Consider the following 13745-nt stretch of genomic DNA (forward strand, 5'->3'; position numbering starts at 1 on the left):
AGAAATGTGAGAAATATAAGCAAATTATTGATTAAAATATGGCTTGGATAAATCAGTCGTGAAACAGGAAAATTTAGACCGGTTATGCTTGTAAGCTGATACTAAAAAGTGTATTGAAGTATCTTTTGCCTACATAGCCTTGTGCAGGGCCTGCAAGACTGTCCTCTTCCGGCTGGCATTCAATTGACTCGGCACCGGTATTTAAGATAAGATAAATTTATTTTTATATCCCGCCCTCCCCCGCCAAAGGCGGGCTCAGGGCGGCTCACAGACATGGAAGACCATGATATACATGAAATACAATATAAATGAACAATTTTAAAATTACAATTCAGTTAAAATACAGTTACATGATTAATTAATTAAATAGATAAAACAGGTGCTATAAAATGCTACAGATCACAATCATGGACAAGATGGCTGGATGGGTACAGAACAGATCCGTTTAGCCAGGTTCTGTCTCAAAAGCAAGTTGAAACAGAGAGGTTTTGCAAGCCCTGCGGAACTGATTCAGGTCCCGCAGGGCTCGCACCATCTCTGGAAGTTGATTCCACCATCGGGGGGCCATTGCTGAAAAGGCTTGCTCTCTAGTTGTCTTCAGTCTAGCCTCTTTTGGCCCAGGGAAGAAGAGAAGTGGAAGAAGGCCATCGCCACCAGAATAGAACCATACTCAATATTCTGTTTTAATTGTTTTAATCATTGCATATCTGTTTTATTAATGGATGTGTAATTTTAATACTTATTCATTTAATTGTTTGTGGGATTTTACGTTGTGAGCCGCCCTGAGCCTGCTTCGGCGGGGAGGGCGGGATATAAATAAAACAAAACAAACAAACAAACAAATAAATGAATTGTGCAAATCCAGATTTATTCAAAAAAGTAAAAATTTGGAATATAAAACCAATATTTCGAGGGGATTTTTTGATGATAGGAAATTGACAAGAGGTACATTCTACACGGAGATGTTGCTTATTCCTTGTCTCCTATTCGTGTGACTTTTTTCTGTTGCCCACCTGGAGATTGGCAACCCTGGATGGGGGGAGGGGGTTGCTATATCTAGGTTGGGAAGCTTCTGGAGATTTGAGGATGTAGCCTGGGGAAGACAAGGACCTCAGTGTGGTACAATACCACAGAGTCCACCCTCTAAAAGATCCAGGTTCTTCAGGGGAACTGATCTCTGTAGTCTAGAGATGAGCAATAATTCTGGGGAATTCCCTGTTAGGGTATTCAGACCCCACCCCAGTGGAGGTGGGAGTTCTTGGCTGACAGGCCCCGCCTCCTCACTACTAAGCAGTTGGCTGACAGAGGTGAACTAACCCCCTAAAAGAGGAAGATCCACCGATCTTCAGTGACATGTCTACTTCACTGTCCACATGACTCAAAAGCAATGTCATCACATCTGAGATATCAGGGCAAAACTCTAGCATTTGAGCACAAACTCTATGGTAGAAGCCAAATCTACCATAGAGTTTTTGCCCAAATACCAGAGCATCACCCCAACGAGCAGGGGTCCTTTTGTAGAAAAATAGGTGGTGGAGCTCATCCAGGGATTGCTATGCAGCTGCACCTACTATTCAATGGACAAGGTAGGTAGGTGGGGAGGAGGAGGGGGGACCATCAGAAAGGTTCAGGAGCTGCGCTCCTGTGAGCTCCTGCTGAATTCAAGGCCTGCTGACATCCCAGATGTGATGACATCACTTTGGGATCACCTGGGCAATGATGCAGAGATGTCATTGTATGTCCAATGGACCTTCCTGCTGCTCCTATTTAGTCCCCCCCTCCCCTACCAGTTGCCAGGAGGTACCTGGCAATCCTATCCCCAGGTGCCACCTGGAGGCCTTGGCATCCCCACTTTTGGTCAGGTGCACAAAGCATAAGGGGTTGGGAGTGGGGGGATAATTTTTAACCAAGAGCCTGCTCTGGCTCAGGCCAAAAGAGGAAATGACAAAGATGGAACAAAGGGTTGGGGTGGGAGAGATGAGAGCCATCCCAGTGAGATTCTGTGGACTTTGGCCGGGGGAGGAGCCAGTCCCATCCCTGATAAAACCCTCTGCCGTGGTGGTGGATGGAGTCAGAACGTGCTACAGCTTGTTCCAGCTCAAGAAGAATCCAGAAGCGATTCTGAGGCAGGTGAGGAGATGCATTTGTTGAGGGGGAGGCAGAGGGTGATCTCCCCCGCCCCAATTTATGGGCAGATAGATGTTTTTAGACTACTGTTTTTATTACACTGTTTACTGTAAATATGATGCTGTCATTTCCCATTGCATGCATTTTGCATAGCAAGCCATTTTCCATTGTGTGCCTATTTTTGTATGCCTGGCTTTGTTTATGGTATGGAATTATACTGTCATTTTGTAATCCAGTTCACATATAGAGTTACAGCTTCTGCAGCTGGGGTTGCCAGCGCCACCTTGGCAAATGCCAGTGTTCCGTCTAAGCTGAGTTGACATGAACTAGCTCACCGTTTTTTAGCCTCCGGCTCACACATTTTTGTCTTAGCTCAGGAAGAATGGCCCCAGAGCAAACAAATTTATGCTGTAGCTCACAGCTTTCATGCCAGTCGCTCACAAAGTAGAATTTTTCCTCACAAGACTCCACAACTTAGAGGGAGTATTGGCAAATGCCACAAGATTTTGAGGGTTGTTCCTGGGGAGGGTGGAGTTTTGAGGAGGATGTGACATCACTTCTGGTGACACTAGGAATTTCCCCTTTCTCTATGGTAAAGTCCATATGAGGGAAATCCCTAGAGTGTCACCCTGGAGGTCATTTCCTGGTCAGTTTTTCTCCTACTCCTTGACTTCTTAAGGGTGATGGGATTGGGACTGAGTTTTTACCCCAGGTGCAGGGTGGAATTCTAGCAGGAGCCCCTTTGTATATCAGGCCATACACCCCTGATGTAGCCAATCCTCTAAAAGCTTACAAGGCTCTTTTTACATCAGGGGAGTGTGGCCTAATATGCAAAGGAGCCCCTGCTAGAATTCCACCCCTGCCCAGGTGAGTAAATGGTAAGTCTGATCTGCACCGATGGATGACGATATCCTTTTGCACCTGAATGGTGCTCTCCAGGGGTGGAATTCTAGCAGGAGCTCTTTTGCATATTAGGCCACACACCCCTGATGTTGCCAATCCTCCAGGAGCTTACAAGGCTCTTTTTTCTAAGCTCTTGGAGGATTGGCTACATCAGAGGAGTGTGGCTTAATATGCAAAGGAGCTCCTGCTAGAATTCCAACTCTTGTGCTCTTCCCTCTTTGGAACAAACTGCACTCACATGAAATCAACCTTGGCTAGAACAGCAGCAACTGGTACTGTTTTGCTCAACACAAGCTGCCACTGCCCTGGAATAATATGACTTGCTTCTTTCCGCAGGCTCATTGTTCTGTGTAGTCCCCAGGCCTGACCAATCATCCCCATGGGTTGCCTGCAGGTGAGCGCTGCGATCTGCTCTTTCCTCAGCTTCATACTGCTTCTCGCTTCCCTGGTCTCAGACTATTGGGTGGAATCTTCTAACCACACGGGCCTGTGGAAAGTCTGCAAAAGTACTTTGTGTCAATCCTATGGCATCAAGGTGCTCGGTAAGATCTTCCCTCTTCTGGGTAAAGTGGGAGGGGCTGTATAGGCCATTTTGTTCAACCGCTTGCTCAATGTGAGATCAACCTCAGTTGTGCACTTTTTTTTATGCTTCTGTATAACCAGGGGTCATTTTGTAGAAAAATAGGTGCTGAAGCTCATTAGCATATGCTGCCTTCCCTACTAGCTTAAAGCAACCTGATGCAAGAAAGGAGAGCCCCAGGCAAACGAGGCCTGCTTGGGCTGGCTAGAGATCCAAGCAGGCCTTGCTCACCTGGGGTTCTCCTTACCTACCCCCCCCCCCAGTCAAAAGGCCAGCAAGCCACCCACCACCCAAAATCACATAAAAAGTGGAGAAAGAGTGGTGTGTGGACTTCTCCAGGGGTTAATGAGGGCTGCTGGGGGTGTGGCAAAGCTCCTGCTGGCTGATTGGCTGCCTGCTTTCCTAATCCAGGGATTGGTATGCAGTTGAACCTACTATTCAATGGACAAGGTAGGTGGGGAGGAGGGGGGAACCATCAGAAAGGTTCAGGAGCTGAATTCAAGGTCTGCATACAACCAGGCCTCATTTTGGGAAGGAGTTCACAGGACTGGAGCTCTGGAACCTCTATTATTGTGTTCTTTCTTTCTTAACTCCACCCTCCCCCCCCCAAAAAAACTTGCTTCTTGGCTCCATTGTTCAACCCCTCTTTGAGAATTTTGCTGAACACTAAGATTTGACAAACTTTTTCATATTTCTCCCTCCACACACAAAAAAATGGGAAAATGGCAAAACATATAAAGCAGACAGATGGAAATCTTCCTCATGCCACTATGGCCATGTAGGAGAAAGTAATTTAAAAGTATGATTGGAGTGAGGTTTTATCATGACCATTATAATTCAAAAAGCATTTTCAGGTAGATGCTGAGCCGATATAATTTAGTACACCTTCCAGGGATGTCAGGAGTGTGTGGCATATGCAAATGAGTTTTGCTAATGAGCCCTGGCACTCCATTTTTCTATGAAATGACCCCTGTCTACAACAATGTCCTACCTGTTCCTGTTCAAACAATGAACCACCCCTTTTCCTGCTAGAAACTCTGCTTGGGGGGGGGGGTGGAAACCTGATAAACTGGTCTTTCCTACTATGGCATTGTTGGGGCAACCATGTTATTTTTGTTTAGAAAAAGTATGTGATGCTTCTTTGGAGACATGCTCAAGTCACTGCTTAAAGTAAAAAAAAAAACCCAACCCAATAAAAATCGTTTAAAAACAACAAATATGTTATTAATAAACTTACGGGGTGGCATAAAAACCTCATAAATTAGAAGCTTCAAAGTGTTATCCATAAAACAGTCCTCAGCTAGGATTGCTAACACCGGATTGGAAAATTCCTAGCGATGGAGCGGGGGTGGGGGCGGTTATGGAATGGAGGGGCCTCAGCAGAATAGAATGCCATAAAGCAGAGGTAGCCAACGGTAACTCTCCAGATGTTTTTTGTCTACAACTCCCATCAGCCCCAGCCATCAGCCATGCAGGTTGGGGCTGATGGGAGTTGTAGGTAAAAAACATCTGGAGAGCTACCGTTGGCCATCCCTGCTAAAGTTCACTCTACAAAGCGGCTGTTTCTTCCAGGAGTAATAAAGTCAAAAAACACCGGAATAACAATAACACTTTTACACCATATAGTGTATATGCAAGCTACATTTATCAAAACACATGCATAGCAATAGTCATCATTAGTAACTTATAAACCACTCCTGATACTAAATTCACAAACACTCATAATACAAACGCAGCTGGAAAAAGAGTTCTTTTCACTCCCCCACACTGTCTGCTGTATGAAGATAATAAGGTACAGTTCCTCAGAGGTAATTGCCTTCCTGCTGTTCTCCCTTATATTCAGCAACTTGGGTGGAATCCTCAAATCTCCAGCACAGCTTGTCTCCGAGAGAGTAAGGAACCGCAGCCTGGGATTCCTCAGGGTTTCAGACCTTCGTCAGCCTTTTTCTCTCAGTGTTTTATCCTGGAGCTATTTGTTACACAAAAAATTATATCAGACTAATAACAATTAACCATGCATATAATATACACATTTTATATGACAATGCACACTCACCCTCAGTACAACATTTAACAACTTGGATCAACACATGTTAATTGCTCTTTCTGTTACTGGCTCTCGCCGTTCTTCCAGGAGAGCTGATCTCTAGAGATCAGTTCTAGTTCTGGAGATCTTCAGGCCCTTCCTGGAGGCTGGCAACCCTTGTCCTCACACAAAACAGAAAACTTAAAAACAACTAAACACAGAATGGAAGCTCTCCGTTAAAAGCCATAGAAATGTGTTGGCCATGTTCTTAAGCCTTAACCACAATAAAGTAGGTGTTAAGGTGAGGAAATTCCACAGGCAAGATATCATCACTAAAAACCTCCTTTCTCAGGTTGGGGTAGGGGCCATGGTTGAGTGGTAGAGCATCTGATATGCAGAAGGTTCCAGGTTCAATCCCTGGTCTTAATGTAGGAGCCACATAGAATAAATGTCAGATGTTTGAGAGCCACAAGACACGAATGTCAGTTGTTTGGAATTTGAGAGCTGCAAGACAGGATTTCTGTCGAAGGAAGGAAGGAAAATTGATGGGGGAGGTAGAAAGAAAGCAACTTTAAATTTATCAGCTGGCTTGGCTTGGAGAAGTAATTTAAAGAGTCAAATGCCTTCCCCAAGTCAGCCGATGGGGCAGTGGGGGCTTCGAGAGCCACACAATGTGTGTGAAAGAGCCACATGTGGCTCTCAAGCCCCAGTTGGGTCACCCCTGCTCCAGAGAGCTGCTGCCAGTCCCAGAGGACAATGCCGACCTTGGCATTTTCCAGGGAGAAACGTTCAGGTTCCCAGGAAGAGGCTTTTTGAGAATTCCTTTTGCAATGGAAACAAAAAATACGGGAGAAACCAGTTCTAAAAGGAACATGGAGAAAATAGGGAAGAGCTGGGACAGCTTTGGGATGTTTACAAAGTTGTCTGCACATTAGGATGAAAACCGGTAACGTCAGGGAATGAAAATGGAATTTTGGCAGACTGGAAAATGCCCTTAACAGACCAAGAGTCTGATTCATATAAGGCAGCTTCGTATTTTTACCCTTTGCATATTGGCCATACACCCCTGTTGTAGCCAATCCTCCAATCCTTACCTCTGCACAAAGGTATAAAGGAACAGAGCTTTTTTTTCTGGGGGAATGCAGCGGAATGGAGTTCTAAAACCTCTTAGCGGAAACAAAATTCTCAAAAAAAAAAAAAAAAGGTTTAAAAGTTCATGAAGGGCACCCATGTGTTTCTCCTTCATTTCCCTCTTGAGAGTTCTGGCCCGTCTTTTCCCAGAAAAAAAGCCCTGGTCTTTCGTTGATCTTACTCGGTGAGGCAGGGGTTGAGTGTGGATAAGAGCAGGGCTTTTTTTGAGCAGAAATGCAGTTCCGACTGGCTTGGCAGCAATGGGTGTGGCCTAATATGCAAATGAGTCCCTGCTGGGCCTTTTCTGTTCTGCAGTGATTGCTTTTGCCACTGGTGCCATGATGATGGTCTTCTCTCCCTCCCTCTTCTCGGTCTCCCTTGCAGATTACATCCATGCCACCCGAGCCTTCATGCTGTTGGGGACGTTCGCTGGCGCCACCTCCTTCTTTGGGCTTTGCGCTTCGTTTTTTCAGCCCTCTGCTGGCTCCATCTCGACAATCAAGATTGCAGCCATAGCCAGCTTTGCTGCAGGTATCACATGGAAGAAGCTAAAAGTGTATAGGAGAAGCAAGTTTCTGTGCTTCATGGTTTTTTAAAAAGAAAATTATTGCTCGGTGGGGTTTATTTATTTAGAAGATGCATGTGTCGTCGCCACCTCTGCAGAGAACTGCTGGAGGCGGCTCACAATTGAAACAATAGAATCCAATAGTAGAACAGCAGCTTAAAAACAAGCTATAAACAGTAGAGTGTGAAAACAATAACGGCTGGATAAAAACAATTGGGATATTTGATTAGGCTTCCCAAGCTCCTGCTGGAGGCAGAGGTTCCCCCATTTTCGAGACCCCCAACCCGCCAGTACAGAGCAGGCTGCCAGAGGGACCCCCAAAGAGCCCCGTCATGTGCGGCAGCATGATGATGTCACCTGGAAATGATATATCGTACTGGGCACATCACGTGGGAACACTCTAGGAATTTGGGGAGAACTCTATGGCTTTGTACGGGGATGCTCTGGCAATTTGGGGGGGAAACTCTATGGCGCCATAGAGTTTCCCTCCAAATTGCTAGAGCAGCCCCATGCAAAACTAAAGAGTTCCCCACCACAAATTCCTAGAGCATCCTTACATGATGTGCCCGGTGTGATACATCACTTCTGGGTGATGTCATTGTGCCATGGGCACTGCATGAATATGAAAAAAGTCCCCTGCCAGCAACTGGTGGGGACTTAGCAACCCTATATTTGATTAATACAGCAGAGTTTACGAAGTCATAGAAGCATGGCTCTTAGTGCAGTAAAGAAAACTCCCAGGAAGCATATTACAAAAAGTAAAAACTTACATTTATTCAAGTAGATTCAGTTCACTGTCATGTTGCACGCAAAAGGAGGGAGACAAGCCTAATCTACAGAGTATTTTCCCTATCACTAATAAGAAGATAAGAAGAAGATATTGGATTTATATCCCGCCCTCCACTCCAAAGAGTCTCAGAGCGGCTCACAATCTCCTTTACCTTCCTCCCCCACAACAGACATCTGTGAGGTGGGTGGGGCTGGAGAGGGCTCTCACAGCAGCTGCCCTTTCAAGGACAACCTTTGCCAGAGCTATGGCTTACCCAAGGCCATTCCAGCAGGTGCAAGTGGAGGAGTGGGGAATCAAACCCGGTTCTCCCAGATAAGAGTCCGCACACTTAACCACTACACCAAACTGGCTCTCCACACCAAAATGGCCAGGTAATCCAGCATTATATGTACAGGAGTATGAGGGCATTGTTTCTACAAGAGAAAACCTGTATAGGCCTGTAACTCCATTTAAAGCCATGTGAAAGAGTGGAGAAGAACAAAGCTACACAGAGTGAAAAGAGATCAGAGGCCAACCCCCAGTTTAAGACAAAGAGAGAGATTCCACTCAAAAAAGTAACACTTATACACACTTAGAGTGTTGTAGTGCCCCCTAATTACCCCAATGTTCAGGCATTCTGAGTCGCTCACTTCAACAAAAGCAAACAAGGGCATAAAACCCCATAGGTCCAGGTGGGCAGCCATGTTGTTCTGAAGCAGTAGAGTCCAGTGAGACCTCTAAAATCAACAAAGTTTTATTCAAGGCATGAGCTTTCTTGTGGACGCACACTTCCTCAGATTCATTGAAACTGACATTAACAGTTCATATATAAGACAGATGCCTGCATTTCAATGTATCTGAGGAGGTGTGCATCCGCATGAAAACTCATATCTTGAGTAAAACTTTGTTGGTACCACTGTACTCTAACTTCATTATAAAACCCCACAGTTAACATTTTTAATTGATAGTCATAAAAGTGAGTATTTCCTCCCACAAGCCCTTGTTTGGTCTAGTAAGAAACATAAAGTAGGAGTACACATCCATGCAGGGGTGGAATTCTATCAGAAGCTCCTTTGCATATTGGGCCACACACCCCTGTTGTAGCCAATCCTCCAAGAGCATACAAGGCTCTTTTTTGTAAGCTCTTGGAGGATTGGCTACATCAGGGGTGTGTGGCCTAATATGCAAAAGAGCTCCTGCTAGAATTCCACCCCTGCACCCATGTATTTGTGGAATTTGTTGCCAGAAGATATATTAATAGCCGGATGAGGTGAAGATCATACAGTTCTACCCAAAATGCCCTTTGCAGGCCCTTGCAGCCTTAATTAGCCCTAGGGCTATGTAGGAAAGGGAAGGGGGCTTAACCCTTCAACTTCCTCCTAGTTTTGTTAATTGAGTCCATGTCCCCTGCTCTACTGCTAAATTTTTAAGGGAAAATAAATAACATGATTTTAGCAAGACACAGCTGGTAACTCTGCAAAAATGCGTATCTCTCAAAAGGAGTGTTGATTAATGTCCTCTCTGTCTCTGTCTCTCTGGTTCTAGGTTTTTGTGCCTTGCTTGCCATGTCCATATTCACAGGAGTGTATGCCGATCTCTACATACCTGTGACACATGCATCATTTGGATGGTCCTTTGTTTTGGGCTGGGTCTCCGGCCCTCTGTTCCTTGCAACAGGTGTGTGAAATAGTATTTCTTACTGTATTTCTATACTGCTTTTTATATAGAAAGTGGCTGCCACAGCAGCACAAGAATCTTCCCTGTGTCGATGGAAGGTAAGCCATGGCAGCCATTTTGTGGCCGGCTCTGCCTCCTGCAGCACCTCTTTTGTGGCAGTCGTTTTCTGGCTGCACCTACCACATGGTGTAGGGTTGCCAAGTCCAATTCCAGAAATATCTGGGGACTTTGGGGGTGGAGCCAGGAGACACTGGGGTGGAGCTAGGAGCAAGGGTGTGACAAGCACAATTGAACTCCAAAGGGAGTTCTGTCCATCACAATTAAAGGGACCTCACAACTTTTTAAATGCCTTCCTTCCCTCCACCCTCCCCTTCTCTGATTTCACCTCAGAGGCGGAGCGGAGCGGGCGACGCCGCTGTGCTGCTTCCGCCTCTTCTCCGCTTCACCGTAGCTGCTCCTCCGAAGCTGAGCCCATCTCGGAAGAGAGGCTACGGTGAAGCGGAGAAAAGGCGGCAGCGCAGCGGCGTCGCCCGCTTCGCTCCGCCTCTGAGGTGAAATCAGAGAAGGGGAGGGTGGAGGCAGGCCAGGAGTGTGGCGAGCCGCGAGTCCAGGTCCTAGAAGGACCCAGATTCGCGGCTCGCCATGCTCCTGGCCTGCCTCCACCCTCCCCTTCTCTGATTTCACCTCAGAGGCGGAGCGGGCGATGCCGCTGCGCTGCTGCTGCCTCTTCTTTGCTTCACCATAGCTGCTCCTCCGAGATGGGCTCAGCCTGAGCCCATCTCGGAGGAGCAGCTACGGTGAAGCAGAGAAGAGGCAGCAGCTGCGCAGCAGCGTCGCCCACTCCGAGATGGGGCGGCTCACCACGCTCCTTGGCGCCGTTTCCCCCCTCCCCTCGCTTCCGTTGTTTTAGAGAGCGGGGGATGAGGCTGCGAATCCTGGGGTCCCCCGCCAGTGCGGGAGGGTTGGGAAGCCTAACGGTGTCAAAATTAGAGTGGGAAGCTTCCAGTTGGGAAATTCATGGTGATTTGGGTGTGTGTGTGTGTGGAGCCTGGGAGGATGATGGGGCTTGGGGGAGGGTATGATGACCTTAGTGAGAAATTACATCTTAGAACTCATCCTCCAAAGCAGCCAGGGGGACTGATCTCTGTCATCTAGTAATCACTTATAATTCCAGGAGATCTCTAGGCCCCACCTGGAGGTTGCCAACCATAGCTCAACATTCAAAAGGTGCCTGCAGGCTCAACAAGTTTAGAGACCTCTGCTGTAGGTCTGCTCTTGGAAGCTGCCATTTTCTCCAGATAAACTAACTTCTGCGGCCCAGAGATCTGTTGTGATTCCTGGAGGACTCCAGGCCCCACCTGGATGTTGGCAACTCTGTATCACATTGCTTTCTCTCCTGACAGGTGGGCTTGCTTATAAAGAACACACTGGGACAACACTCAAAGCCACATCTGCTGCCGTGGTCTGAGAAAGGAAACAGACAGACTCTTTGGGTTGGAGAATAATAAGCAGGCCTTGGATTCAACGGGGGCTCACAGGAGCACAGCTCTTGAACCTTTCTGAGAGTTCCACCTCCTCCTTCCCATCTTATCCATTGAATAGTAGGTACAGCTGCATAACAATCCCTGGATGAGCTCCACCACCTATTTTTCTACAAAACTACCCCTGCTTCTATCACTTCAGTCTTTGAAAGCATGGTGTGGGGGGTTTGTTTTTGTAGCAGGGACTCCTTTGCATATTAGGCCACACACGATGGTACCGTACCCCAGTGCAGCTAGCGCACTCATCTTCCATCTCACCCCTCTGTTTCAAGAACTGTGGACAGAGGGGCACTTTTCTCCACTCCTGGTGGCACTGCCCAATCATAAATAGCTTTTGGAGACAAATCTATCAAGAAGTACAAGAACTCACATCATACTCTCCTCCATTTACGCCCGAATTTGCCCTTTTAAATCTTCTAGATAACTCAAATATCCCCGAATCTGCAGAGGAATTGATCTCACTCATGTTTGTGGCTGCTAAATTTGCAATAGCTCTAGTTTAGAAACAACACTTTCCCCCCTCACGACAAACTTGGTGGTTAAAATTGTGGGATTATTTTGCACTGGATAAGCTCACTTATGACTTAGGCCCTGATCGTTCCCAACAAATTGCTTCCTCAAATTTTATAGAAAAATGGCGACCTTTCATTGATAAAGTTTATGCTGATAATAGAATCCCCAGTGCCTCATACCACACTATATTGATGTCCTGTCAATTACTTTCATAACTGCACTCTGTAATGGTGTCATGTTTTCATATTTGATATTTGATGCATACTCATAGTTTTCGTTTGTTATATCTGTATTGCACTTCATAACTCAATAAAGCATTCTTAAGTTAAAAAAAGAAAAAAGAAAAAAAAGAATAGTAGTGTTGTGTCCTAGGTTCAAATGGAGAACTGTTACTTTTGGAGGGAAGCTGTACAAGCCAAGCTTGTACTCCACACCAGGGTTCCAGAGAAGGCCCTCTGGGGCAACAGAGTCGTCATCCCCAAACCCTTGCAAGACCAAGTGCTTAGAGCCCTGCACGAGGCACACCCGGGCATAGTCCGCATGAAGGCTCTCTCACGGAGCTATGTCTGGTGGCCCGGCCTCGATGCAGAAATTGAGGCTTGGGTTAAAAGGTGCCCGACATGCCAGGTGTCAAGGCCTGACCCCCCACGTGGCCCAGTGCAACCATGGGAATCCACCAAAACCCCCTGGTCAAGACTGCATATGGACTTTGCTGGCCCCTTCCATGGGCGGACTCTACTCATACTAGTGGATTCATACTCCAAGTGGTTGGAGGTGGTCCAGGTGCCCTCGCCATCATCGCAGGCGACCATCACGGCTCTGAGGGCCATCTTTGCAACCCACGGGTTGCCGGAGACCATCGTCACCGACAACGGCACAGCATTCACGTCCGCAGTGTTCCAGGACTTCTTGGCCAGGAACCTCATCAGGCACATTCACTCTGCCCCATTTCATCCAGCCACCAACGGCCAGGCAGAGCGGATGGTGCGCACGGCAAAGGAGGCCTTGAACCGTCTGGGCCCCTCAGACTGGCCAAAAGACTTGGCGTGTTTCCTAATGGCCTACCGGACCACACCCACCGCCTCCACAGGTCGCAGTCCAGCTGAACTCCTCATGGGCCGCCGCATCACCACCCTGCTGGACAAGCTGCACCCTGACCGAGCCCCAGACAGGCGACCGGCGCCGGAACACCTTAAAGCCCCCAGAGGGTTCTACCCAGATGAGACAGTGTGGGCACGGAACTATGCCACCACTGGCCCCGCCTGGCTCCCTGGAAAGGTGGACCACGTCACCGGACCGGTCTCCTGTGCAGTGACCTTGGAGGGTGGACATCTCCTGAGGCGACACATCGACCAACTCCATGGTCGCCTGCCTGCCGGGGAGCCAAGGTCAGAGGCTCCAGATCCGGACAACGTAAGTCCCCGTGAGCCTGACACAGAACAGGGTTCCGTAGAGCCCGCTTCGGCCCAGCAGGAGGAGACCCCCGACCGCGCAGCTGAACCCAGGTCTCCCGGGGCCGCCGTCCCAGATGTCTCCAGCTCTTCAGCCGCGGAACCACCAACCGAGTCGGAACGCCCAGTCCCCTCAGAGCTCCGACACTCGACACGAGACCGCCGCCCTCCGGCATATCTCCAGGACTATGTCACCTGTTAGCTGGAACTATGGGGGGAGGGGTGTTGTGTCCTAGGTTCAAATGGAGAACTGTTACTTTTGGAGGGAAGCTGAACAAGCCAAGCTTGTACTCCACACCAGGGTTCCAGAGAAGGCCTAAGCATGCCCAATCAGGGGAAGGATTGAAACATAAGTAGCCAATCAACATCTAGGCTCATACTGTACCCTGATAGGCCCTTAGGCCTCTGTAAATAGCCAATCCATGTACATAGTTAAGGTCCAATCAGAAGGGAGCAAGAATT

The 13745-nt window shown here is 47.6% G+C and overlaps 1 protein-coding gene across 1 annotated transcript; it reads left to right on the top strand.

Moving 5' to 3' along the window:
* Positions 1-3409: 3409 nt before the first annotated feature.
* Positions 3410-11246, top strand: LOC132585803 (lens fiber membrane intrinsic protein-like). The gene is made up of 4 exons (XM_060257680.1): positions 3410-3572; positions 7152-7298; positions 9647-9778; positions 11182-11246. The coding sequence occupies exons 1-4, from the start codon at positions 3410-3412 to the stop codon at positions 11244-11246; spliced, it is 507 nt and encodes a 168-aa protein (XP_060113663.1).
* Positions 11247-13745: the final 2499 nt, after the last annotated feature.

Source organism: Heteronotia binoei, chromosome 17, assembly GCF_032191835.1.
Source record: "Heteronotia binoei isolate CCM8104 ecotype False Entrance Well chromosome 17, APGP_CSIRO_Hbin_v1, whole genome shotgun sequence".
Lineage (NCBI taxonomy): Eukaryota > Metazoa > Chordata > Lepidosauria > Squamata > Gekkonidae > Heteronotia > Heteronotia binoei.

Bases quoted from the DNA above. Each gene is read 5' to 3' on its own strand.
- LOC132585803 (XM_060257680.1), top strand. From the start codon at position 3,410: ATGGGTTGCCTGCAGGTGAGCGCTGCGATCTGCTCTTTCCTCAGCTTC. The intron at 7,299-9,646 runs GTATCACATGGA...CTCTGGTTCTAG, and splicing joins CATAGCCAGCTTTGCTGCAG to GTTTTTGTGCCTTGCTTGCC. The intron at 9,779-11,181 runs GTGTGTGAAATA...CTCTCCTGACAG, and splicing joins CCCTCTGTTCCTTGCAACAG to GTGGGCTTGCTTATAAAGAA.